The sequence below is a fragment of the Alosa sapidissima genome, chromosome 21, assembly GCF_018492685.1.
Source record: "Alosa sapidissima isolate fAloSap1 chromosome 21, fAloSap1.pri, whole genome shotgun sequence".
Lineage (NCBI taxonomy): Eukaryota > Metazoa > Chordata > Actinopteri > Clupeiformes > Clupeidae > Alosa > Alosa sapidissima.
The window spans coordinates 14,093,037-14,119,881 of NC_055977.1; the positions used below are offsets into that span (position 1 = coordinate 14,093,037).

A 26,845-nucleotide genomic window follows, 5' to 3' on the forward strand; every position below is an offset into this window, starting at 1 on the left:
CTGCTTTTTGCCATAAAAAAAAAAAAGTTTCGATTGCCTTTAAACTGAATTAGCAACTTCTCAACATTTTTACACCCAATGATTCATACCTTTTCCTCTATTTTGTTTCTTAGAGGAAGTGAGAGAAGACAAAATTAGGCTCACCCCAAACAGTGTAGTAATTCATCTACTGAATGAAATAGTGACTTTCATTGGCTGAGGGCACAGGGCAGCTAGATAAACATGCTCATACTCCTCTCGGAAGTAAAATGAATATTGCTCTGAGTTACCCGGACTTATAAGTTAACATTTTAATGACAAGTGATTGTGCTTTTCTGTTTCAATTGTAAAAGCTAGGCTTATGATTGGAGCCAATAAAAGATTATCATCAATATATAGAAGTACAAAGGAGCCTTGAAAATGGAAGGAACATAATAATGACTCATGACGCTTTACGGTCATGCATCAATGGATGTGGGGCAGTTGAGAGCGTGCAAGTTCATACCTCCCACCTGTTGAGGGCGCCCTCGCCCCGTCTGCCCGTCCTGAGGAGATAGAGGGTCCCGGCACCGTCTGAGAGCGTCGCCCAGGTGGCGGAGGTGAGGCTGAGCGAGGCACACACCGGGTCGCTGGGGCACTGCACAGGGTCAGAGGGCAGACGGAACACCTCCCGCGGCTTACCCAGCGCCGTATCCTGGGAATACACAAGCAGGAAGAGTCAAAGTGAGAGCCAGCTATCGGAACAACTGACGTCCCACCCTAAAGGTTCATTTGTGCTGCCGTCAACATAACTAAGAGCTTGTTGGTTCTCCTTGCGGAGTCACGATTTGTATGTGTTGCTGTTGGGACGATTCGCTAGTGTTATCATTCTGTTAAAATGATTAGGTCTATTCAGGGTTGTAAAAGTCCGGCTTCACAAAGTAAAGCCATATATTTGCTCCAACTATTCACTAAATCAGCTGAATCTAATAAGTACAACTCTTAAGTCAGGTAGATGAGCTAATTAGTGATATCACCTGTGTTAAGTGCACAGGTAAACAATACATTATTTATTTTCTGAAGCAGGACTTTTACACCTCTGGGTCTATTACTATTTCCAGCTGTGTGAAGTGTTTTATTTTTATATAGGCTGAATGACTAATGAAGTGTTCATTTTAAGAACCATGACCATAACCTTAACCACAAGAGAGTGAGGCGACAGCAGAATGTCACACTTATAATTGGTCAGTGAAGAAAATGAAAAAAGGATCCTAATCTGAAACTGGAGGAGGACCAGAATATGTTGACCCTCCATCTTGTCTGAAATCAGTAAGCTATGTGAGTAGACACACAGACACAAACACACTGATGAACAGATGGACCGATTACATTACCCTCTGCCCCCTACTGAGGGGAGAGAAGGGGCAGAGAAAGAGATAGAAAGAGAGAGAGAGAGAATGAGAGAGAAAGAGAGAGAGAAAGAGAGAAAGAAAGAGAGAGCAAGAGAGAGAGAGAGAGAGATAGAGAGAGTAAGAGAGAAAGAAAGAGAGAGAGAGAGAGAGAAAGAGAAAGAAAGAGAGAGAGAGAGAGAGAAAGAAAGAGAGAGAGAGAGAGAGAGAGAGAGAGACTTCAAATTTAACAATGCTCATGACATTACAATACCACCGGGAAAAGCAGCCAAGATTGAGAATGGACTTGGACTGTGTTTCCAAAAAGTTCCCACTGGGCTTTAGAACACTCTCTGATGGCCATAGCACAGCATTGGACAATGAAGGGGCTCTCTATGTCTCAATGAATCTATTTTGCAGTGTTCTTGGACAATGAAGGTCTTAGCCTGAACTAGCCTAGTTGGGCCAACTTCCACACTCCAAAAGTGACAATAAACCTGAACCCAAAGTACAACAAATATCTGAACCATATCAAGAACAATTATTAATATGGACTATTACATATTAATGTTTTAATTCATATTAATGGATATTACCTCGTTGTAATCGCTGTCCTCATCATTGTCTCTATAGAATTAACAACAGATATAACTGCTGGAAACGGCAATTTCAATTTCACTCTATTCTAACTATTTGAATTATAGGGTATAAGGAACTAGCAGGCCCACAGAAGGAACAGTCATTTGCATCCAGGCCTTCTGTGTAGATTACAAAGGAACCAGTTGTTCTCCATTTGTCATATCGAGCACAAAAGAAGCCGCAGAATCACTCCCACCTCCGTGGCATTTGGAGATTTTGCCAGGTGGACAAATTGGAAATGGCCAATGACGTTGCTTAGGAACAAGTGATGTTTACAGCAAACTGCAATCCTCAAGGTTCAATTACCACTGTTCTTCAGCCTCACACAATCAGAATGTCTGTGGGCTGGGTGGGCCGATTACTAACTCCTCCAACGCACCAAGACAGTGCTCATCAGATGGCCACAATCAAATCTCACCAAAATCACACATTCACACAAACTCCTTCTATAGGCATCAGTGTGAAAGAGAATCTCTGTATGCATGTGAAGAATTCAAGTGAGGCGAGTGTGGCCAAAGGGATGGAAGGTTTTAAAAATATCTGGTACAGTACGTATATAACTTCTGCAATGTTGAATCGGAGAACTCTCAACCTTGCCTGCTGTTATTGTTGTCTCCTCATTCATTAAGACCGATCATATGAGAATGTTAATCTGTGTTATAATTCCCAATAATGCACATCGGGTCATACTATACGGTGCAATACAAACAGAAGTGTTGTTCTGTGACTGCAGAACATGTCAGTGGCAACTTTACAAACAGCACACAACACTCTCACAACAACTCTTCTACTGTATGTCACAAGACCATCATTGTACTGGCCTGGGGCAGCACTGCAATATCTCTTGCGTGCTCTCTCTGGTTGCGTGACTTCCCCAGCCCACTGAAGCAGCCTGCGGGGGAAGCAAATGCAGGTGCAGGTGCAGGCTAGCCTGGGGCGGATACTAGCCTACAGCTGAAACTAGCCTAGGGCAGCTAACCTAGGAGCGCGACTGCATCAGCTCCAAACAAGCCCCTCAGGCCTGTGTGTGACCTGTGCAGAAATAGATAACACAAATACAACACACTCTCTCTATCACACACACACACACACACACACACACACACACAGACACAGACACACACAAACATAGTCACATTTTATAATGTGACTAAATATATACTGCCTTTGTATTCATCATGGTTGTGCTTTTCCATAAGGTTCAGCATCTCTCTAACTGCTGGCTTTTATCTCAATGGACAAATCAGTATCTTCCAGCAACCTTGTATAAGTCACAGTATAAACGTATTGCCAGACTCGGCTGTATTTTTTGATTTACAAGACACCAAGTTATACCCCACTTCCCCACTAAGTTTATACACATTTATACAAGAAGTGTTTATACCCAGGATATGAGAAATACTCTTGTCCGATTGGCTGGCAGGTGGCTATTTATTATGTAGAATGGGAGACCTATGAAGTAGATCCAGTGAAAAAGTTTGATCACCAATCAGTTCAGATCAATGGTCTTTGGAAACTTTAATGGTAACTCTAACAGCCACAATAAATAGTGTTTGACTGAAAAGCTGCCCATCATTAGGGCATACTCTATCACAGAATTAATAGACTTTACTTGGCAGAGGAAACTTTGTCTCTGTTGCACTAATTACATGAATTCCATATAGCAGTAGATAGATATAGAGCCATTATTCCAGCCATTATTATTTAATGACCCACACCACCATGGTGTTTAAATACACTTTATGTAAAGTAAGAACAGGGCCAGGCTCCTTTCAAAATCTATGTTTGTGTTTAATGAGGCATACTGTGTTGCTGAATGCCAAATCTCAGATATAGGAAAATATGGGGGAAATCAATCAATCAATCAATCAATCAATCAATAACTTCATCCATCCATCCAATCCATCCATGGAAAGCTTAATCAAGCTTGCAGAACTGTTGTTGCATATTTCAGAAGGCATAAGCATCCGAAAACCATCCCCGCTGATTGCTCACAGTGGAAAGGTTTTGCTGCATTCACAGCCCTTGATGAGAAACCCCTTGCTCACCCCAATGGCTCTGGCACCTCCCGAAGGGCACGACTGAGCGGCAGGAGTCATTTCCAAAGCAGGAGGATATAATACTCCGACGAGCATCAATTAAACCTCGCACAAAGACGCGGCCGCCGATCACTGCTCTGCAAGCCAACTGGGCAGCCGCTGCCCCCACAGTCGCCATGGAGATCCATGTTCCCATTATTGCCGGCAATGCCACCTCTTCTGAAGCCCATCTCCTGGGGTGTGAAGTGCCCTCCGATGCCCCTAACCCCCTCACCCCCCCCCCCCCCCCCCCACCCCCCTACCTTCAGCGAGAGCACCACACAGACTCCTGCAGAGAGATAATTACTGGTGTGATCATTTTAATTACGATGCGGCTCATATCTCTTTTTTTTTCTCCCCCCATAAAGGATACGTTTTGCACCCACCCACCACTCTGCATCGTGCCATGCCAAGCCGTGTCATGCAGCGAATCAAAGCCAAAGCATCCCATGGAACAAGGAGATGATGTGATTACTATGATCTTGCCTAAACAGCATGCTGAAAAGACAAAGAGCCAGAGGGCTACAGCTCAGTGCCTTGCCCATTAAATCTGAAAAAGGCCACACTGTTCATTTAATGACAGTTTGGTGCATTGACAGATAATGGAAAGATCAGCCCGGGAAGCAAAAAAACTCAGACGAGTTAGAGAAGCTGAGATGAGAAACTTTCCATTTAGAAGACTATTATCAGGCAGACCATCTGGGGAAAGAACAATGGTTGGTGTCTCAAAATGTCTGGTAAGTAAGTGTCACACGATTGGGTCTACTGTAGTCAACTAATAACCAATAATTGATAAGTATAATAAATAAAGGGGGGTGTAGACTGTGAGTAGACTGGGTAACTGAGTAAAGGTTTAAAGGTGCCATGTGTAAGAATTGAGGTAAAAATATCCAAAAAATTTGCTACACGCATCAAAAGAATGAGAAGAAATAAGGGCGATGATTTCATTTAAAAAAATGACAAGGTATAGTGCTGCAGAGATATCAACCTGAATTAGCATGCTAAATTACTAGCCACAGCCCGACAGGTATCATAATACCAGTTTCGGCCATGGGAGGCGGTATGCGGGCAACATAACCGCCAGCCAAACTGCAATACACGTTTGTCGGTTGTTACTTTAGGGTAGACCAATTCACTTTCTGGAGGTATACTGCCCCCATCTTTTATGGAATGTGGAGTATGAATTGATTTTTTGGCGGACATTACACATGGCACCTTTAAAATGTGTTATGTGGATGTTTTTTTTTAGTTAAAAACACAGACTTAGAAATACCAACAGAATGTGAAGAAACAACCGATTTGACGTAATGTCAAAAAGCGCTATGCTACATATTGTCCAGCTAACACCGGGGTTGTAATACCAACTTGTACCACCTGTGGCCGCTGTATTAAATAAAATGCGAGTAAATGGAAGAGTGCCTTGTGGCTGCGTTCAACACAACGCAAAGCCCTCAGAATTCCACAGGACTCTATTGAAAGATACTGTAAGTCTGCAGTTTTTGTGCCGAAAATGAAAACCACTTCAAGTGATTACGATGTAATTATGCAAGAAAAAGAATATGATGCTGTTCCCTATTATTGCTGTACATTCATATACTGTACATACCCTGTATGTAATTTCAAAGCATTTGCTGGCACACTCAATGTGTTGTCCCTATCTGGACACAGAGGAGATGTGTTAAAAAACAACGCAAGTTGTGTTATTTTCAACCCATTTGTTTTAAGAGTGCTTGTCCAGTGTTAAATGCAATATAATACCTGAAACACATAACTGACAGAATCCACTAGGGAATATGGCTGGAATCATTTCCTCAGCATGACCTCATCAGTATTCACCTAGACACATCACTCTTTCTTGATGAAAAAGACTGCAAACTGCAGCTTTAACACCATCAACCAGTCACTAAAACCATGTGAAATCAAGTGAAGACACATGCATTTCAGCTTTTACTATTGACTGATGCACTGAAGGAGACAGGAAGCACTACAGCATGGAAACATTTCAGCCTTCAGAGTAACATCTCCCCCTGCTGACTAATGTAACACATGACACTACAAACTGCAGACCTGGGGCCTTCCACGCATTTCCACACAGTCACACAAACACTACCGGTCTGATGCTTTGAAAAGCCTTTGAAGAGTCTTTCTTTTTGTTACATTGTAGAACATTTCACCACCTTAAGTTAGACCAGGGGTGTCAAACTCATATCAGGCAGTGGGCTGGATTTGTTGGAATGAGACCCTATGGGGGCCTTCATTGTCATGGTCATTATCATTTTTCTGCTTGGGTATCAGAGTGTTATTTGATGATATACTCCTTACTCAAGAAAATGAACATACAGGCAGGACTGTTTATATCTCCAGATGTCTTTTGATCGTTCAAATACATTTGCAAAACCTTTCCACTGTTACAAAACCTGCTTTGATATCTATTTTAGGATGTAAAGACAGGTCATTCACAACATGTCATAAATGTAGCTTTCATCACTACTGGAAAGTGGATCAAACACACTTCTGTCAAATGTCAACCACCTTTCTGTCATTTTGTTGTAGGAATATTCAGACTAGTAGAGTAGAAAAGAAACAGAAAAGTAGAAAAAAGGCTTTGGATAGAAAAGGTCTCTGGATAGGACAGGTGGTCCACCGTAAACACCTCTAATGTGAAACTGACAGTAATTTATAGTGTAATGGGACTTACCAATGTTACAGTCAGATTAAGCAGCCGGCCCTTGCAATCCACAAAGTAAACGCTGTCCTCGTACCAGGGGTCTGAGTGGAGGTAGTTGTACATGCCAAAAGCACGCACATGATCTAAGGTGTACTGGCTGTCTTTCAGTTTGACCTCAGCAACAGCTGCAATATATTCCATATATGAAAAGACATGATTAGAATAACCTTACTGAAAAAATAATTAAGTTCTAAACGCATGCAATGCATGTATGCAATGCATTCATGTGCAGCACAGACAAACATGATTTGGTTGGTGGTCTAAGATGGGCCTTATAGGCTACTAGTTATGGGACATCAATTTCATCGGCATGACCACTGTGATCTAGTCAGACACTGAATGAAAACCAAAAGTATGCGGTGTTGTTCATTGGTGTTGTAAGATACTAAATTATACCTAGCCTACCCCCTTTTTCATAAAAATTACCATTCAATACAACCAGTCAAACATTAATTTTCTATATCATTCATTCATTCAACCAACCAATAATGACTGACATCAAGCCAATTCGCAGTTAGCTCAAGGACTACTTTTTGAGTTAGTTAACTAAAGTGCACTGTAAGACCGACACGTTGGGTAGGAATTCATCTGTTCATTTATATAGAGAGGCATACAAAGATGTACGATTTCTGCAATAAGACAATGTTGCTCAGAGATATGAAGTCAATAGGCGAGTTAACTTTAGCTAGCGCCAGTCAGTGATAACGTTACATTCTGGCAGCAGTCTTCTTCTCTCACCTGCATCTAGCTCAATGGTGTAAGTTGGGAGCGGATCCAAAGACAGCCTATAACTTTCAAACTTGGGATCCAAGAGCTCTCTGTTTATCTTCAGAGAATAATTTGAATATGCCATAGTTTTGGTGATGTACTGTTGGAAACCATGCAAAGACAGTTGGATGCTCAGACATAAGACACGCTGGACAATTTATGTTTCCTGTATCTTTCTACCCGGAATGTATTTTGGTCGGAATTTGTAATGCATTATGGGAAATGTGGTGTGTTTGCAGGTTGATATTGCACCAATGTGGTGATATTTATCGGTGTTTTAAAATATGGACTTGCTTAGAATGTTAATGAAAAACATAGTACTTAAAACCTTCGATTGCACAGGTATTTGGTACTGAAGTTACCGAGACAGTGAAATTACATTAGGTAAGTAGCTCAATCCCCCAGAATTCAGTACTGCGCGGTTAGAATGTAAACACGTTAAAGATTCACGTCGGACGTCCCACGAGTTGGACCTCTGTTTGCAGACCTCATTACTACTACCCACCACCCGGCAAACAGGTAAATCACACATTTCACACAATAGTGTATGCCTTTTTACTTTCAATCTGCTCTTTATGATAGTGCTGATGATGGCTTTTGCTTGTTGTTGCTCCAGTAGCCTAGGAGGGTCAAAATTGTGCTTTATGGAATTTGCTGCCTGTTGCAATTTGCTTAATAATTGGGATCATCAGACGTGTTACTTTTTGCTATCAAATTGCCCTCGCTACAAATGCAAATCTGTCATTCATTACTCTCTGTTGTCGTGTTTTGATAGGTTAGACAACTATGAGCAAAGAAACCCAAATGAGGGCTGCTGTAAATCAAAAGTTAGTTGAAATGGGAGAAAGAGAGCGGTAAGTGATTTGTCATTACTTACTTGGCTAATGCATTATAGATAGTGAAGTAAACTTTACAATTTAACAAAAAATAGTCGACACTAATTGCTTTCGGTTGAAGGTTGAAAGAGTTACTAAGAGCCAAGCTCGTTGAGTGTGGCTGGAGGGATGAGCTAAAGGCACACTGCAAAGGTATGGACCCCTTTTAAATTATAGTTGTAGCCTAGTTATAGGCCTAGGCCTTGATGCTCTTGTCCAAAACCCACTTGGAGTGAGTGGGTTTATTAGCCTAGGCTGCTATCACTGTGTATAATTGGCAGTCTACTTGAAATGACATTTGTTACATTTTTACTTGGTCTTCCAACAGTACAGTAGGCTGCCAACATTGTCTTGCTGGGGTTATTTTGTATAGGACTTTTGTGAAGGGTCTTGGGGGCCAGCATCTTGCTGAAAGACTGTAACACTGTATGACTTTCCCTCTCCAGATGTCATAAAAGAAAAGGGTTTAGAACATGTGACAGTTGAAGATCTGGTGACAGAAGTCACACCGAAAGGAAGAGGTAGGCTGCTTTAAAGGTTAAGTGTGATTGCTGGGCAACCACATGACTGGTTCCATGTATTCTGATTGGATGATCATGAACATTTGGGTCATTCCGTGGGAAATCACCCAATTTCAACAAAACTTGCCAGGTCAACCTCTCCAAAATAATCTGGCAGCTGGATCATAGCAGCTGGATCATAGAATTAAAATAGCAAGGTGCAGATCCAGTAAGTGTTCCATAGGCCAGAGTGAGGGATTTGAATGTAATTCTGGCTGCATGTAACAACGGAGTTGCATGTGTCTTCTTTGTCTGATTAAAGACTAGACATGCCGTTGCATTCTGAATCATCTGTAATGGTCTGACTACACAAGCAGGAAGGCCAACTAACAATGCATTTAGTTGGGAAAGAATCATTGTCTGTGTCTGCACAAGAAGTTGTGTGGCATATTGTGTTAAATAAAGTCTGATCTTCACAATGTTGTATAGTATAAGCTGACATGACTTTGTGACTGAGACTACATGCTCAGAGACATTGATTCGGTCATCAATTGTGACACCCAACTTGCGTACCATTTTAGTAGGGGTCAGTGAAGCGGACCTTTGATAAGAAGGGGAGAAGGGAGACAAATCTGATGACCAATGAATAAGTGATGAGCAAAAGAAAAAAAAGTTCAATGGGAACGTGTTGCCTTGTGCATCATCAGCTAAACAATGGTTCTCATCTTGAGAAGTGCATCAGTCTTATGAGAATGTTGTCAACTCTTACAAAATATCCATTGTATTTATTGTCAGATATTCTTTCAAACATTTTTTTGAAAACGGCATTATTGTTATAAATAGATTGTTATGATTAGTATGCTATGCTTTTGCACATGTGAGAGATGTTGCAATAAAATATTCTTTAAAGGGATAAAATATGGAGAGGATTCTTGACAGGGCATGAAGCTGACGCCCATCTTGAAATCACTCAAATGACGTGCTGGTCATCAAGTAGGAGTCTGACTGACATTGATGCAATCTTGCCTCCACAGCCCTGGTGCCAGACAGTGTCAAGAAAGAACTCCTTCAGAGAATATGTGCATTTTTGGCACAGCAATCTACTTTGTAAAGAAGTGTTTGTCATGTTTTTTTAAGAAGCACTAAGTAGTTTGTTTACCTTATAACAATGGCTTAAAACTCATTTGAATGGTACAGTGACTTATAAAAGGGGAGTTACGGTTTCTGCATTGTCACTGCCAATGTGTGCCCAGAGCGCCTGGTATTACATTATGTAACTTGTACCGTGTAGGTGCATGACCATTTTCGTCACTAGTCAATAAACTTCTTTGCATGACTGGAATTATCAATTTCCAGGGATCAATGAAAGTATATTGGACTTCCCTGCACATTGATTTAAGTCTTTTGGACTGCCCTGCACCAACATGTATCTTAAATGTTAAATAGTTGTGGATGTACAAAGATACAAGATCTTTTTTGTTAAGGTATTACTTTTTAATTATTTTGTTTGTTGAAATGTGGGGGGATTAAAATGCATTGTACAGAGTGTTTTCCCCAAGTAGTTTGATATTAAATCTTGTAAGGTTGTATATAATTTTGAGCCTTGAGTATATTGTGTGTTATGTGTTTGTATGTGTCTAACACAGGAATGACTAAATTCATGGCAGTTATGATATGATTATCTCAAATATCAGTTCAGTACAGGTCTCCATTACTGCCAGTGAGTAAATCACTTTCCAATGAGTAAGTGGTATAACAAGTCAGCCATGGTCTGGTCTCAATATGGAACAAATAATGCAATTGTACAGTGATTTCATTTTAATCAAATACTTTATATTTAGTATAAGGTTATTTTTTGTCCTATAATCAACGAGAGATTTTTGTGCGTAAATGGGCCAAAGGCATCAGCCCACACAAATACTGCCACTGCAGTAATGTACTTTAAACTGAATGTTTCCAAAGGCCACAATGATACTTAACAAGCCTGTTAATGCATGTGAGGCGTAACATGATGATGTCATCGTTGGCTTCTAATTTCAGAGACTTGAATGGTTCAAAGACAAAACAAAAATAATCAGTTTTATCAACTAAAACTGCTGTGCTACTCTTTTCTTTTAACATAAGTTAAAAAGTTATGACAATTATTTTACAGAGATACCTTTTCTCCCAGTTATTCACCATAATCTTTCACAAATAACATTGATACATAGTTTCCCTTTATCTACCTACTCGTAGAGAAAATTAGATTTGACTAACTGATTCAAAAATTTTGTTTAACAGCACATTAATATTGCACACAAACTTCAGAGGGATGTAGGGAAAGAAAAACGTATGCGCCACCTGTCCATCTGTACTGTAAGTCCTAGTATGTTTCCCCTTCCTATTTTGTAAGAGCAAGAATGCACTGTCATGCCAACACAACAACATGCCAATACACATCAAAGTGTCTTGCCCGCCATCATGGATTTATGGTATTTACAATATTTTCTTATTTTAGAAACAATTACATGTTGTTTTCCAAGCCCCAAGAATTTCAGGTCTGTAATGCCCTGGGCATTCGTGTTGATAATTGAAGAAAAGTGGACCTTTTCATGTTGCATATGTGTCCTTGTCATCAGCACAACCTTCCTGCTACAGTAGCTGTCAACTGACAATGTCATGGTATGCATATAGACATTTGCATGGAGGAAGGACTTGAGAGAAAGCGGAATAGAACATTATGTCCAATATTCCAATATGTGGTTTAATGTTCTGTGGTATCAAAATTACCATAATACTTAAAAGCTCAAGTTGCATGAGGTAGCCTGAATGATAAATCACTAATTTAAATATACTGTCTCTTAGTTGACAAGAGATTGATCTTGGAGTCCAGGGAAAAGTTGATAATTCCAGTCCTGGTAAAGTTAATTTAAAATCTCTAAGGCTTTAAGTTGTATTCTGATTTAACTACAGGATGCCATATCTCATATATTATTTGGTTTGTCATCAAGATGGCAAGTTTAGGTTTCGTTATTTAGCAAACACTTTTATCCAGTGTGACGTACAAAATCATAGAATCTTGCAATACAAAATCATTTAGAATCAGTGACAAATGAATGGCTATACATTAATGTTATGAACTTGCAATAAATGTGCAGGAGTAAATCCAACAGGCTCATGAAATGATTTTGTAGAATTCTATGATTTTGCCAGTCATTCTGGATAAAAATGCTTGGCAAATTCATTTGTTAAAAAAACAATCCAATTCAGTTACCCTGTTCACAGCTCACATCCTTGATTGGTCAAGCCATGATATACAATTCCATACTCTCCAGGGCTAGTGCAGATTCAGGTAAAGGCCTTCACAATGGACAAACACAGGAACAGTGTCACACAGATACTCACACCTCTACTTAATATTTATCTAACCATAATGTAGACCCTTTCAATCTGTCCCCAGAGGATCTTGGTTGAAATGCTCCAAACCAGAGCAGATATTTACTTACTGTAACACTTCAAAGACCAAGAAGATGGTGGTGGATTTCCGCAGGTCTAAGCCCACTCTACTACCACTCCACATTGATGGGGTCAATGTGGAGGTGGTTAGCACCTACAAGTATCTGGGTCTCCACCTGGACAATAAACTGGACTGGTCAGCCAACACTGATGCACTCTACAAGAAAGGGCAGAGCAGGCTGTACCTCCTGAGGAGGCTGCGGTCCTTCAATGTGTGCAGTAAGCTCCTCAGGATGTTCTACCAGTCTGTTGTTGCCAGCGTCCTCTTCTATGCAGTAGTATGCTGGGGAGGAAGCACAAGGAAGAAGGATGTGGGGCGAATTGACAGGCTGGTAAGGAAAGCTGGCTCTGTGGTGGGAGCTGAACTGGAGTGCATCACTTCACTATCTGACAAAAGGACCCTGAACAAACTGATCAACATCTTGGACAATGAGTGTCACCCACTCCACAGCACTATTGTTAAGCAGAAGAGCCTGATCAGCTGGAGACTTCGCTCACTGTCTTGCACAACAGACAGACTGAGGAAGTAATTTGTCCCCAGGGCCATTGAACTGTTCAATGCCTCACTTAAGGGAAGAGGAAAGATAGACTTCTCTGCATAGTCTGTCTGCCTCTTCACCCCCTCCATGTTTGGTACTGTCTGTCCACTAGCCACTTGTACCACTGTCTTTGTGCCTCACTGTTTGCGTGCTATATTAGCACATTAGCACATATTTCCTAAACCCCCCCCCCCCCCCCTCCATGCCACAGCCAAACTGTGGCCACACTTATACATTTTCTTAAATAGTTAAATATATAGATAGACTTTACTTTATTTCTGCATTGTTGCACTGTTGACTTACTCATTTGCACTATCACCATGAAATTCAATGGTGAATGGGGAAATTCAAGAATATAATTAAAATGATATAATGATATAATTAAAATGAAAATGAAACGTACTTAAGCGAATTGCTCTATGAAAGGTTGACTGTCCCCAAGTTACCATTATATTAGCTCAATGTTGTTTTCTGTGCTGCCGGAAATACCTTAGGAAAGCGCATGATTGTTTCTACATTTGAAAAGGTCTACTATCAAAGAATACTGACAGAACATTAATGAAGAATATCTGTAATGCCTAAAAATAATGATTCTGATTCACAATTCAAACAAATCTGTGTTGTTCATTGATAATTACATTCAGAACTACAGACATTCATCTTGTTTCTCAAGGTGAATTTAAGCACATGTCAACATACCTGACGTGACAGTATTGGCTCTCTCAAAAATGCCTTGCTACTAAACAGTGAAGGTCTGCTGAGTGCATCTAAGTCTAAAATAGCTCCATCATGTATCGTTTTGCCCTGCATGGTGACTTCCATTGTATGGACGTGCATTCACTTGAAAGGGCTTGCTTGTTTCCCCTGTATGTGTGATCATTACAGCTGATTCAGAATGCTGGAGCACGCCTGATCTTCAATCAGCCAAAGAGGACACCTGTAACTCCTCTAGTTACTCTCCATTGGCTCCCTATAGTAGCCAGAATTAAATTTAAATATCTCACTTTGGCCTATAGGACACTGACTGGATCTGCTCCTAGTTATTTTAATTCAATAATCAAGCCTTACATCCCCAACCACCCACTGCGGTCTTCTGATGAGTGTCTGTTATGTCGACCAGTCATAAAAACTAGGTAATTCAAGACTATTCCTCAGTGGTTCCATGTTGGTGGAATGAGTTGCCCAGTGCTCTCCGTTCCTGTGGTAGTTTTGGGTCGTTTAAGAGGGGTCTAAAGACATTCCTATTCAACATGTACTTAGTTGTTTAAGCGCTTATGTGTTATGGTTTGTATAATATTGTTTTATTTTCATTAGGCTGTTAATTAATTTGACATTATTGTTTATTATTGATATTCTCTTTAATGTAGTCTTACCATGTCATTGTTTTTATATTATTGGTTGAATGGACATTATTGTTTTATTATTGCCTTTCCCCTCATTTTCATTGCTTATTTTTATTAGGCTATTGATTTAATTGATATTGTTGTTTATTATTACTAGTCTCCTTATTATATTTGACCAACATTCTAATCTGTTCCCTGTTCAATTTTAAATATTATGTTTTGTATTTATGTGTTGCTTTGGACAAAGGCATCTGCCAAATCCATAACCATAACCATGTGTGTGTGTGTACAGTACACCACATTGGCTTACCATAGCTTCCCAACTCTGCACAGTATCCCATTAAGTGCATGACAGTAGGCTATTTACAATTTTATGTAAAGTTTGTAAACACGTTATCAAAATCAACTTAATGCATACACGCACACACCTTTGGTTTGAGCAGGAGAGAGAATACGCACGCACGCACTCTGTAGGTGGGTGTGCATAACTAGCATTCATTCCTGCAAGCTCCCCTGGTGTAGAACATCCAAATGAATAGGCCTAGGCCTAAATAAAGCCTATTTATAAGACAATAATATTGTCTTATAAATAGGCTTTATTTTCATAGAACTCCTGTTGTTATGTTGGTATCGGGCGATGTCTGTGGCACACCATCAAAGATTCTTGTCTTTCCTGAATCAGGTATGACGTTGACACGAAGATAAGAAATGGAGTCTTTGATCTAGGCGATAGTTTTTTAGACATGTTAAGCCTGTCCACCTAGGCCTACTAGATGAGACTGTCAGTGATTGTGGGAGTGTCCGCGAAGTTCTTGCGTCCAGCATGCTGCCACACCTGCACCTGAGAGCATGTTTCAGATGGCGCCTCCTCTTTGGTAGGCTACTTAGTATATAAACTGTGAAAATGTGTCGAAAGCGACCAGTTTTGACAGGAACCGGCCAGGTAGGCTATATTTTAAGCTTTCCCCCCACTTGAGAGATGGATATGAACTGAACTGAACAAAAATACATTTTTGTTGACAAATGTTGTGTATTAGTCAAACCTGTGGCATTTGTGTCATGAGCACTTGATAAATAGTTTTTGTAGGCTTGAATTAGCCCACCAGCTCAGTCTACAACATAGCTACCACTTTCTGAATTAATGTTGCATAGCCTAATCTAAATAATAACAAATGTAAACGCATAGGCTTTGTAGGCCTACTTTCATATGTTTGATCTCTGATCATGTAGTCACAAACCGTTTCACATTTGCATAATAAAACATTTGCACATTTGCATAATCTTTGCCAGTGAAACTTGCGTAGATTGGCAGTGTGATTGTCAATTGCTGATCATGACTCGCACACGGCGGCACACGCACCTGCCGCTTGTGGTTTGTCTTATCCTCTGCTATTCAGGTAAGTCTATGACGCTATCATCTTTCTTTTTACATGAAGAATGTAGCCTAATACATATATTAGATTTGTTATTTGAAATTGCACAACCCAGACCTCTAGTCTGTTTACATGATATATTGTGCTTACGTTAGATGCTCAGCGAGTGTTCAGAATTGATCCGCACATTGGAAGCCTGAACGGAGCAACAAGAATCACCATAGAAGGGGAAGGTATGAAAGCTATGGAAATCAAACTGTCAAAGTCACTTATCCACCGCCCTGTAGTCCTGTATCTTTTCTTACAGGCACTATTTGCCAACCTTTTTTCTATATTGAATGTTTAATGTTGAAAATGGCCTTGGGCAATGGCCTTACTTGCAAAACCAACAAACTTGTATTCGTATACAAACAATTTCGTATACAAACCATATCAATATTAAGGTGATTTGGGCAAAACAAACCAGTTATGATGTACAAATACAGTATAAAAAATATGTAAGCTTATAAAAAATAAATGGCAATAACATAGATCTGGAAATAACCTATCTGAATGTTGCAGGTTTTGCTCAGGAAAATCAGTTCTCTCTGAACCCTGATGATGCAGACTTTGGAAACAGTGTGACTCTGGTGTCCAAGACCAGATCCATCCCGTGTGATGTGGAGCGAGACTCCACTCACAGCAATCAGATCTTGTGCTACACAAGGTACGGCTATGAAAAAAATGTCCTTGATTGCTTAATTAGCTAATTAATATTTTTTAGTTAAAAATATTTATTTCTTTATGAGATTTTCCTTTTTCTCAAAACAAAATTTGCTTCCCTTCAAGGTTGGATTTTTCCAATTTTTTTGTGAAATTGTGAAATTACAATAAATCACCAACAGATTGTTTTTTATACCGGTTTTTAGTCAACTTTAGCAGAGGTGCCAATAATTCTGGAGGGCACTGTATATTGCAAAAGTCCACTCCCTGATCCCTGTGATTAAGTGTGGTTTAGTGATTGATTTTTTTTCCCCTTTGAGGCAGTACACCAAACCCAGCAACATTAATTTTGCGGCTTCATGATACTGATGTACTTTCATACTGTTGACACTAGGTAGAACTAGAATGTTATATAGTACGCCTACCACTTTGAAAAAAAAAAATGAGATCCATTTTCAAAGATTTTCAAGTAATTGTGTTGATATAGTGCACAAATGTATTTATTTAAACAAAATTTCACACATATTTGAAGTAGCAAGCAAACATACAACAAAACAAACAAATAAAAAGTGGGTGTAATGTGCCTCCCTCAGAGCGATGCCCAATGATGACTACCACATCCGCGTCAGTGTGGACGGTGTGCCTATTCCCACCAGCCGAATGTGCAATGGGTGGTACACCCACTACATCTGCAGTTTCTATGTGAGTAAACACAAGTGACATGTGCAATAGTCATAAGTCAATAAGTGCGTCTTTAGATTACATTTATATACAGGCTTTTCATCGTCACAATATCATGTCATTGGGTTTTAAATGAATAGTGAATTTTGTGTCTTTTTAAGGCAACATGGTAGATGAGACATTATCAGCACAGCCATGTTTTGAGAAACCAGACAAGTCAGACTCACAGCCATGCTCAAAAGTAACATTAGAGTCAGTATGTTAATGCAGGTGTCAACATAAAAAATAAGGTCCAGTAAAAGAAAACAAAAGACATACAGTATACAAAAAAAGCATAAAATAAAATAGAATCACAAACAAGCTGCAGGGAAAGGGATGTAGAAGATGATGTGCAATTAGACCTTTCAACCATTTTCTGACTGACCTTACAGACGCGCTGGTGGGCTACTCCCACTATCTGGAGTACGAGTCCAAGCACAGGATTACCAGGTAAAATCCTCATCGTTCCCTTTGATTACACTGACTTCAGGATGTGTTTGCTGTCCCCCCACACTGAAATGAAACCTTATTCTTCACAATCGGCATAACTGTTTCATGTTTGTGGTTGCCGACTAACAGGTTCTGTGATTACAACGAGAGGGAGGATATACACTGATGTCTATGGCAGCAACACTGACGTCAGCACCAATGGCCTCAATGTCAGGTTCCTGAGGTAAAAAATTACCTCAACAGTCAAAATGAAATATGTTTGTGTGACATTGAAAACACTTCTAAAAGTCTACTTGCTTTTTGTTGGGTTTTCAAATGTATTTGAAACTTTTATTTCTAACTAATATACATGTTCATATACTGTAAGTTGCTTTAGACAAAAGTGTCTATATGGACAAATTCCATAACCTTAAGCATGACCATTTTGTGTTGTTATCACAGGGCCTACATGGGTGGGATGCCTTGTGAGTTGCTAAAGCCAAACACTGATGAGCTGTGAGTCTGTTTCACACAATTTGTAATCCATTTTGTTGTTAAAAAGGGATTTAACCTGTTTGAGTTTCACATAAATAGATTTATGGATATATGACTGAATTAAGAGGTTAAAGGAGAAATCCGGTGAGTTTTCACATAGATCTCCATTTCTCGAGGTCACTGAGTGCTGTCGATACAGAAAAAAACAAAAACAATCAGCAGATAACGCAGCCAGGCAGCTACAGCGCTACACCCTGGGGGCATGTCCTTGTGCTCCCATGCCGGATTTCTCCTTTAAGCTGTATTATTAGAACTGTACTGTATATCAAGATTGGTAGTTATTCAATATGTCATGTCATGAGCTTCTTCAACCATACAGAATTAAACTCAGTGGGCTGGTTTCCTAGACATGGCTTAAGCCTAGTCCTAAGCTTTTTCTCTGTGGAGATCTTCGTTGAAGTTTAAATCTAGTCGTAATCCATGTCTGCAAAACCATCCCTATAGCCTTCCCTCGGCATTCTTCACTCCACTTTAGTAAAAGTAGAGATCATGGTTTAGTTCCATTTTTGTTTTTTTCCAATGCATCTGCTATGCTGTCTTGCTCAGGTATGGTCTGACGATGGACTCTGAGACAAGCCAATGGGGATACATGAGTTGCGCAATGACTGGAACATACATTGGTAAGAGCTAAGACGACGACAACAACAACAAACAAACAAGCAAACAATGAAACACACACACACAAGCTAACAGATGACCGTGTTGAATTGCGTGATACATTGCTTTGGTATGCATTTCTGAGATCTGATGTAAATAAATACCCAGTGCATTATATGACATCGTAAGCTTGACTTAAGTGTCATCATAACAATAGTTAAGTACCATATGTGAATCACAAATCAATGCCTCACCTCTCTTTTTCTCATTTGATCCTTCTTAGGTCATCATAACCTGAGTTACATTCTGGACAGTCAATATGGAAGGTAACTTTATATTCATAACATTTCCTTTAAAAGTTGGTCAGCTGTCAGAGAAAATGTATTTACACACATAATTCAAAAGGTGTTTGTAATTATTCCCTTTAGCATTTGAGTTCAACATTAAATGTTTCTTATTAATTTACTAAAAATGTATGTATTTGTTGCTTGGTTGACTTTCCTATTACAATGCTTTTAGACTCTTTAGTACATCTAATAACATTCGATATTTGCACACCTATGAAGTAGTTGAGTTCCTTGGCTTTCTATGTCAATTCACCAAACTTCATTAGGTTTACATAACAGTTTTGAGATTTATTGTTATCATTTGAATTTTGATGTTGTTATTGAACTATTTTATCTGACATTTCTTTGTGTTTTTTGTATTTCAGGAGTTTGCCTGAAAATAACGTCTACTTTGTCTCAGGCTTGAACAAACTCTCCATGTTCCAGACGTATGCAGGTATATGTAACAAAAAACAAACACTCGCATAAATGACCAATGACCTTAACCATGCATACATAGTCTATAACTATATAACTATATAGTCTATACTATATAACCCAACAACATGGGAAATCTTGTTTTTGATGTATGAACCCATGCCTATGGGTACCCTGCAACTCTAAATTGCACAAGTTATTATTTATTAATTCTTTTATTGTGTGTTTTTTTGATATTTTATTAATTCATCTACAATGATTTGTTAGTGGCCTACACTGGAAAAGAGGACTGCCCTCCACTGTGTTTCCGAGCATGAAATAAAGGTTGAATGAATGAATGAAAAAAGTTGCAGTATAGCATTGTACAGTTTCCATAAATCTCATACTCACAGCCCAATAGTGTCTTACCAGTCTCGGTATCACTATACCACTATCACGCTCATACACTGAACACACACACTGATCATTTTTTGTCTGGTTTTATTTTTATTTTCAGAGGTGACAGGAGTGTCCCCCTCTAAGGGCAGTGTGCTTGGTGGAACCTTGCTGACCATCCACGGACATCACTTTGATGAAACTGACATGCCAGCAGCTGTTACGGTCGGAGGTAAACTTAACTCAAACAGACAACCTGACAGAACAAGAGAAATGGATGAATGGGTGGGTGGGTCACAGGAACAAAAAGTACAAACCATGTGTAGAATAAGCATATCTGCTTTTAAAGTGCATACCTAGGACGGAATGATTGATAGATCTGAGTAACAAAGAGGCATTTATCTCAGAATGCCTATTGTTTTGAGTGACAGTCACAGACACGCAGTCAAGTTATAGCCATTGTTATGTTTTTTGTGTGTATTGCTATTGTTATGCTGTGCTGTTGCCAATGGCAGTGAACAGACAGTGGCTGTAGTCTTATCAGATGTGGGTGTTGCTGAGTGCATTGCTTTTCCTCTGTCATCAGGCCAGAGATGTGAGGTGGTGAGCGTGACTGATGACAAGATTGTATGCAGAACACCTGAGTACAGGTGGACCAACATGACAGTCTTTCCAGGTGAGGCATCACCTCCTGTGTGCTGCTGGGATGAGTGTGCAATAATAGTTTAACTTTAACAGGCGTAATGAAACTATGAAATAGTTAATCATTTAAACATAAATCGTCTACAGTTTACTCCTCAGATACCGGTAATTGCTAAAACGTGTTTCAGCGTAAACAAATATCTGCAAAACTAATGATGTTTTCTAAACGCCCCGATACCCCCCCCCCCCCCCCCCCACACACACACACACACCCACCCCCACCCCACACACACACAGGTGGCAGAGGTATGAAGATGGAACTGTGGAACAAATCTATTCCGCGCAACCTGGAGGACATTATGAACTACAACTCCAGCTGGCCAGACCACCAGGGTGGCTGGGTTGACTCCCTCACACACACCTACCCCATTGAGATCCTTCGCTTCGTCTCCAAGATGACTGGCTTCTTCGTGCCCATGGAGACTGACCACTACAGGTTCTTCATTAAAGGAGACGACAAATACCAACTGTACTTCAGTCTCACTGGGCGTCCTGAGGATAAGGTAGCTGCCACCTTCTCTCGGTGTCGTCTGGGAGGTTTTATGTAAAATACTAGAATAAAAATAAGTGTTTGGAAGGTCTATGCTTCAAAAGGAGTATCTGCATAATGATTAAATGATTAAACACAATTATATCACATTATCATTTCTTACACTTTTTTTGTTTGATTTTTCACGTTTTTTAATTTTTTAAAGTAATTTTTGGGACTTTACATTTATGTAAATAAAACATTGAAAGAAGACAGGGAGTATGAGTGGAAGAATGACATTAGGATATGAGGGGAAAAATGAGATTAGGACACCATTGGGAAATGAACACTTGGACCAATACATGATTGGCGTGCTACTGCTTGCCCCCAGGTCACCCAAGACTAAAGATTCTATTTACATGAGTTGAGTATGAGTTAAATATTCTGTCCTGACCAGAGGCAAATGGCTTCCTCCCCTGAATCTAATTTACCCAAGTCTCTTCCCAAAAGAAAACAATAGTTTGCATAATACTTTTTCAGACACCATAAGCTCACCTTTAGGGGTGGATTTGTTCAGTGACTTTTCTCTCAACAATTCTCTCATCTGCTTCACATCTGCGCGTTGAAGTGTTAATAACATAGCACTGTTTCAGGGCTTTGCATCTGACCTTTCTACAATCTATTATGCCTGAACACTCTATAAAACTACCATGCTCAATGCACTGTGAAAGTGAAATGTAAAATGGAGATCCTCTGTATCATGTGCTTCAGGTACTCATTGGATACCGGACCGGCTTTACCAACAGCTTCTTCTCCTCAGACTCGCAGGCTTCCTCTGTCATGCATCTGGAGAAGGGAAAGGCGTAAGTGACTACTATATATACTGTATATGTCTATAGAATCTAAACAGTCTGAAGGACAGGCAATGGGAGGGGTATCACTTGCGTCCTAGCCCCTCGGTGCACACAATCAGTAGCAGGTCCTGGGCTGCTTCAAATGACTGAACCCAGAGCACACAACTATTTTTTAAAGACTTTAACAGGTGCAAAATGACATTTCTACATTTAGCGTCTTCCCTAGAGGGATGGAGTTAAAGTTTGACTACACAACCATATTACTAACTATTGACAAGACCACAGCCGCTGTTAGTAACACAGGATCTACAATCCCAACACAGAAAAATTTGTGACGTGTAAAATGCAAATAAAAAACAGAATGTGACTGTGCAAATCTCATAAACCCACATATAGGTGCAAAAAGGACATGGAAAATATGTTAATTTCGAATTTCATACCAGTAACACATTTCAAAATATGAACTATATTTTCCATGAAATAGTTAAATTTATCATTTTCAACATTTGATAATGTTGTCCTTTTGCAGCTAAATATGGGTTCATGAGATTTGTAGATTATTACATTCTGTTTCTACCTGCATTTTACACAATGTCCCAACTTTTTCTGTGTTGGGGTTGTATGATCAGATACTGTCAGTGTACTATCACAATGTTTCTACAATTCAAACCTCCATCTTGTCTGTATGTATGCTGTAGGTACTATCTGGAGGCCCTCCTGCAAGACTGGGGCGGTCCAGGCTGGATCCAAGTTGGTGTGTTTAAATGGAAGAGCCCCTTCACCTACGAGCAAGCCTATGAAGCTGTGGATGAGAGACAGGTTCTCAACGCCAGATACGACGTCTTAGAAGAGAAGCAGGTCGGTACCCTTAACACAGACATAAATACAGATTGTGCACATGTAACAAGATGCAACAACATGCATATGCAACAACTTTATGTACCCTGGCCTCTGATCATGTGCTCTTGTTCTGTCCAGGTGTTGCGTTTTGATGGCTGGGGCTCAGAGGAGACTCCAGTGATGGAGGTCCAGCAGGTGACCGTGAGCAGTACCTGCTTCTCCTTGGGAACCTGTGACTCCACCTTCTACACCTTGGGTTACGGAGAACACAAGACAGGTAAATGGCCACTATTAGGGTCATACTGGTTTACCTGAGTGACTATCGCACCTTACCCTACAGAGAACATGTGGCAGGTAAACCAACCCTATTAGGGTTGAGGTACCTCAGTCTCACCTATTAGAGCCTATCTATTACTGCAAAGAACATAGAAAAGGTAAATCACTGCTAGGGTTTGACTTGACACATATCTATTTTAGCGGATTGCAGTAGTTACAACCCCATTATGATGGTGGAAATTCCTGGTTACCTTTTTCACTCACATATTGCAAAACATTTAAGGAAATATAAAATTGTCACTTGGGTAAATAACTTCTAAACATGGCTTTACTTTAAGAAAATTCAGCTGGATTGCATACTTGGATGCAAGTCTAGTATTTACCTTGTGTCTGTATGCTCATGTTATGCTGATTACAGGACCCATTGCAGTGAGTGCATCAGCTGACCAGGTTGCAGCCGCTCTGAATGGCCTGTGGTCGATTAAACCCGACTCTGTTACGGTCACCAAACAGGATCTCGGCACAGAAGCAGAGTACACCGTGACCTTTGACTCCAACAGAGGTGGGTGGGACTGCTCACATCCATCTGGTTCACTGATGTTGTGTCTAATCTGTCATTGAAAAGGCAGATCTATGTTACTAGCTTAAAGACTAGTTTGTCAGATTAAAAGCAGATCTATGTTAGAGATCTCAAGTCTAGTTAAACAGATTGAAGGTGTGTCTGTTACTGACTTCAAATCTAGTTCATCAGATTGCTGAATTCAAGTGTAGTTTGTCATATTGACGAAAACGATTTACATTATAGACTTCAAGCCTAGATTGTCAAATCAAAGTCAGATCTGCTTTACTATGTTTAAGTCAAGTTGGTCAGATTTCAGGTCTATCAATAACTTCAGTCTGTCAAATTGAAAACAGATCTACATTTCAGACTTTAAATCTAGATTCTCAAACTGAATGCAGTGTGTAACCATAGTTTTGAAACATATATGTTTTCCTGCAGGTGATTTTGAAAGCCTAGACTCATGGCGTATGGGAGGCAATGTGAACGTGTCTGTGACTGAGGTAACCAAGGGAGTGGCCAGTCTGGAGACGTTCACTCTGCTCTGGGGGGGAGTCCCCTCCACCCCCATCTCATTCAACGCCTCCAAGGCAGAGGTGTGTGCACTCCTCACACCCATCCGAGTCATTATCAGAATACAGTTTAAAGCTGAAATATACACCTGTGCACAAACAGAAATATCAGTGTCTTTATTACACATACACACTTGTATGTGTTAAATATTAAATACAACTGCTAATACAGTAAAGATGATAGTAATATTACTATACTGAAAATCATACCATTATTCAAATACCAATACTGTAATGATACATGCAATAACTACGGTATAAATATATATCACTCACACCTCACACCAGAAAAATCTGATCACTGATATTTTGACATTTTCTAAGAAGGTCTAGGTTGGCGGACATGTTGAAGGACAATTTCCTTTTCACTTGTGCCTGACTTTTGTGTGTCCTTCGCCTCTTTTATCACCACAGGTCCGGGGTGCCCTTGAGGCTATGCTGCACGCTGAATGCCCTGCTGAGGTGCTGGCTATGGAGAGCTTCAGGGTGAAATACCACAGAGACTATGAGGATGAACACACTGGGGTGGGTGGAGAATATATACGCTCACTAAGAATAATGACATAGATCACACAGACTCAGATTCGGTTTACCCCTTACAGATTTTATAGACTATAGTTTCAGTGTCCTTGGCCAAGAATAATACATTTACAGAGTGAGGCATATACTGTATCTGTGGGACACATCACGTAGTTAAGTGAGATTTTTCTTTCTGGGTCAGACATCATATTAAATCATAATCCCTACATATTACTAGCCTGACGTCACCGTAAGGCCTCATCACTCCCTAGACTGAAAACGCCTCACCTTTATTATATGGTTCATGTGAGCAGATACTCTTGAAGCTTGAGATCTTATGGCTGGCTTGGCTCTCAGGCAAATTGAGGGAGAAAAAAAAAACAATGCTGATATATCATTTTATTTTGTTTTTGCATTTGCATTGCTCACTGTAAATTTGTATTTAGCCTTTAGGTTTTTAAAACTAAACTGTTGTGTTTGTTTATATTTTAGTTAGTGAAATTATTTTTTCACTGCTAGTTTTAGTTTTAGTCTTAGTTGTCGTGAACAATAATAACTCTGGTCTGACTGTGGTTAAGCAGTTCTCTAAGGACAATCTGGACAAAAGGGGGACACTGGTTATGGACACTGAAGCCTTCTGTGGACGTTGGTCACTGATGAACCCTGAGATCCTCTTCATGTCGTCCGACACCAAGGAGTCTGGGGGGACGTACGGAGCAGTGAACCTCGAACAGGACGACACGGTTAGGAGCCATTCCTACTCAGTCATCTCTGAGCTGTGCTTTTTTCTGTCATTAATTCAACCAATTCATCATGTAGAAGTCTAGCAAGTAGGTGCAGTTCAAAGTGGTGCCCATGCAGCTTTGGTTGCCTAGATCATGAAAATAATGAAACGGTAGAATTTTCAAAGGAATGCCACAATTTCTGTCTTCTCTTCTCTTTGCTTCTCTTCTCTGTACTTCTCTCCCTTTTTTACGCTGTCTTCTTTAATCAGTCACTCCATCATTCGTGTCAAACAATGTCAAACATAAACACACTCCCACTCTCCCCCTCTTTTCACAGCTCTGCTTTGCTTACAAAGGAGATATGAAGAGTGAAGTGGGAGTCAAGTTCTCTTACAAAGACAATAAAGGTGCCACACAAACTGTCACCGCCCAAGTTCCCCTAACACCTAATCAGGATCCAGGGTATGCATGCAATCAGGCAAAAGCTGTCAGATAATGGACTTATGGTAGACATAGTTTAGGAAGCGTTGATAAATGACCGATTGTTGTTGTTTTTTTTCCCCCCTCACAGCTGGCACTACACATGTGTTAACCTGATGACCTCGCTGCAGACTAAGCACATCGGTACCAATTACAAGATGACAGAACTACATCTGTCCAGGGCTACAGTAGGGGAGGAGTACTATGTGGATGCTGTTCATCTCGGGAGAGATGTTACTGTGTTCGATAACAGTATGTCACATTCCTCTTCCTCCTCTTCCTCCTCCTCCTCCTCTTCCTCTTTCTCCTCCTCCTCCTGTTTGTATATCCTCTGCAATGTATACAAAAAGTGATAAACTATTAAAAAGTTCAAGCAGCCATTTCCAATGTTAACTCAATGTTATCAATTGTTAACTGTGTGTGTTGCACGTGTCTGTCTGCTCCAGTGGTTCTCCAGAGGAGAAGGCCACCTGCCCTCGCTCAGTGGGGCCAGATCATCAACATCCTCAGTGTGGTCAAAACTACAGTGGGGTCAAGTGTCAGCTACGAGATCTCTGCCTCACCCTTCAACTGTGCCTATGGCCTACCTCTGATGGAGGTCGGCTTTCTGCAGGTGAGAGAAAAACGAGTGGGAAAATATGTAGACCTTGTGAGGTGCCATTTGGTGTGTCTGTGGTATACCATGGGATCAGATGTTACTTTGGCATTCTGTGATGAGAATACATGTCTAGCTACAAATCATTGAAATTAGGTATTTGTAGTGAAGACACTAATGAATCTCAAAAATTACCCTTGTTCTTTTTGGTAACATTCTGTTAAAATTCAAGTTCAGGTCTTAAAATTGTTAAAATTGTTGTACAACAATTACTGAACATCACCTTAAACCCAACTCCTATTGTAGGGCTGACTAGTGCTTCACTGTCACAATCCAGACCCGTGCAGCTGTAACACTGTTAACAGAAGTGAAGCTTCTCTGAGTGTTTGTCTCTTAATAGTTGTGTCCTTGTTCCTGTTGATGCTTCA

General features: G+C 40.1%; 3 protein-coding genes across 3 annotated transcripts in view; 2 read left to right on the forward strand and 1 right to left on the reverse strand.

The window, feature by feature from the left end:
• nudcd1 (NudC domain containing 1) overlaps nucleotides 1-7,715 on the reverse strand; it is a 34,242-nt gene extending 26,527 nt beyond the window's left edge. The window contains exons 1-3 of the mRNA XM_042077098.1: nucleotides 7,530-7,715; nucleotides 6,762-6,916; nucleotides 485-673 (exon numbers count right to left, since the gene is read on the reverse strand). Coding sequence (XP_041933032.1) covers nucleotides 485-673; nucleotides 6,762-6,916; nucleotides 7,530-7,644 — 459 coding nt within the window. The 5' untranslated portion in view covers nucleotides 7,645-7,715. The remainder of the gene's footprint in view (nucleotides 1-484; nucleotides 674-6,761; nucleotides 6,917-7,529) is intronic.
• Nucleotides 7,716-7,978: 263 nt separating this feature from the next.
• On the forward strand, nucleotides 7,979-10,534 carry LOC121695910 (transcription and mRNA export factor ENY2-like). Its single transcript, XM_042077099.1, has 5 exons — nucleotides 7,979-8,078; nucleotides 8,335-8,413; nucleotides 8,517-8,587; nucleotides 8,881-8,955; nucleotides 9,969-10,534. The coding sequence occupies exons 2-5, from the start codon at nucleotides 8,346-8,348 to the stop codon at nucleotides 10,043-10,045; spliced, it is 291 nt and encodes a 96-aa protein (XP_041933033.1). The 5' UTR covers nucleotides 7,979-8,078; nucleotides 8,335-8,345; the 3' UTR covers nucleotides 10,046-10,534.
• Nucleotides 10,535-15,246: 4,712 nt separating this feature from the next.
• Nucleotides 15,247-26,845, forward strand: part of pkhd1l1.1 (PKHD1 like 1, tandem duplicate 1) — a 51,626-nt gene continuing 40,027 nt past the window's right edge. The window contains exons 1-24 of the mRNA XM_042076821.1: nucleotides 15,247-15,254; nucleotides 15,602-15,708; nucleotides 15,840-15,917; nucleotides 16,246-16,390; nucleotides 16,980-17,088; nucleotides 17,499-17,556; nucleotides 17,686-17,779; nucleotides 17,998-18,051; nucleotides 18,637-18,710; nucleotides 18,971-19,013; nucleotides 19,400-19,470; nucleotides 19,948-20,058; nucleotides 20,413-20,502; nucleotides 20,766-21,031; nucleotides 21,769-21,860; nucleotides 22,550-22,709; nucleotides 22,830-22,968; nucleotides 23,386-23,529; nucleotides 23,968-24,122; nucleotides 24,513-24,623; nucleotides 25,199-25,360; nucleotides 25,680-25,804; nucleotides 25,914-26,074; nucleotides 26,269-26,435. Coding sequence (XP_041932755.1) covers nucleotides 15,645-15,708; nucleotides 15,840-15,917; nucleotides 16,246-16,390; nucleotides 16,980-17,088; nucleotides 17,499-17,556; nucleotides 17,686-17,779; nucleotides 17,998-18,051; nucleotides 18,637-18,710; nucleotides 18,971-19,013; nucleotides 19,400-19,470; nucleotides 19,948-20,058; nucleotides 20,413-20,502; nucleotides 20,766-21,031; nucleotides 21,769-21,860; nucleotides 22,550-22,709; nucleotides 22,830-22,968; nucleotides 23,386-23,529; nucleotides 23,968-24,122; nucleotides 24,513-24,623; nucleotides 25,199-25,360; nucleotides 25,680-25,804; nucleotides 25,914-26,074; nucleotides 26,269-26,435 — 2,673 coding nt within the window. The 5' untranslated portion in view covers nucleotides 15,247-15,254; nucleotides 15,602-15,644. The remainder of the gene's footprint in view (nucleotides 15,255-15,601; nucleotides 15,709-15,839; nucleotides 15,918-16,245; nucleotides 16,391-16,979; nucleotides 17,089-17,498; nucleotides 17,557-17,685; nucleotides 17,780-17,997; nucleotides 18,052-18,636; nucleotides 18,711-18,970; nucleotides 19,014-19,399; nucleotides 19,471-19,947; nucleotides 20,059-20,412; nucleotides 20,503-20,765; nucleotides 21,032-21,768; nucleotides 21,861-22,549; nucleotides 22,710-22,829; nucleotides 22,969-23,385; nucleotides 23,530-23,967; nucleotides 24,123-24,512; nucleotides 24,624-25,198; nucleotides 25,361-25,679; nucleotides 25,805-25,913; nucleotides 26,075-26,268; nucleotides 26,436-26,845) is intronic.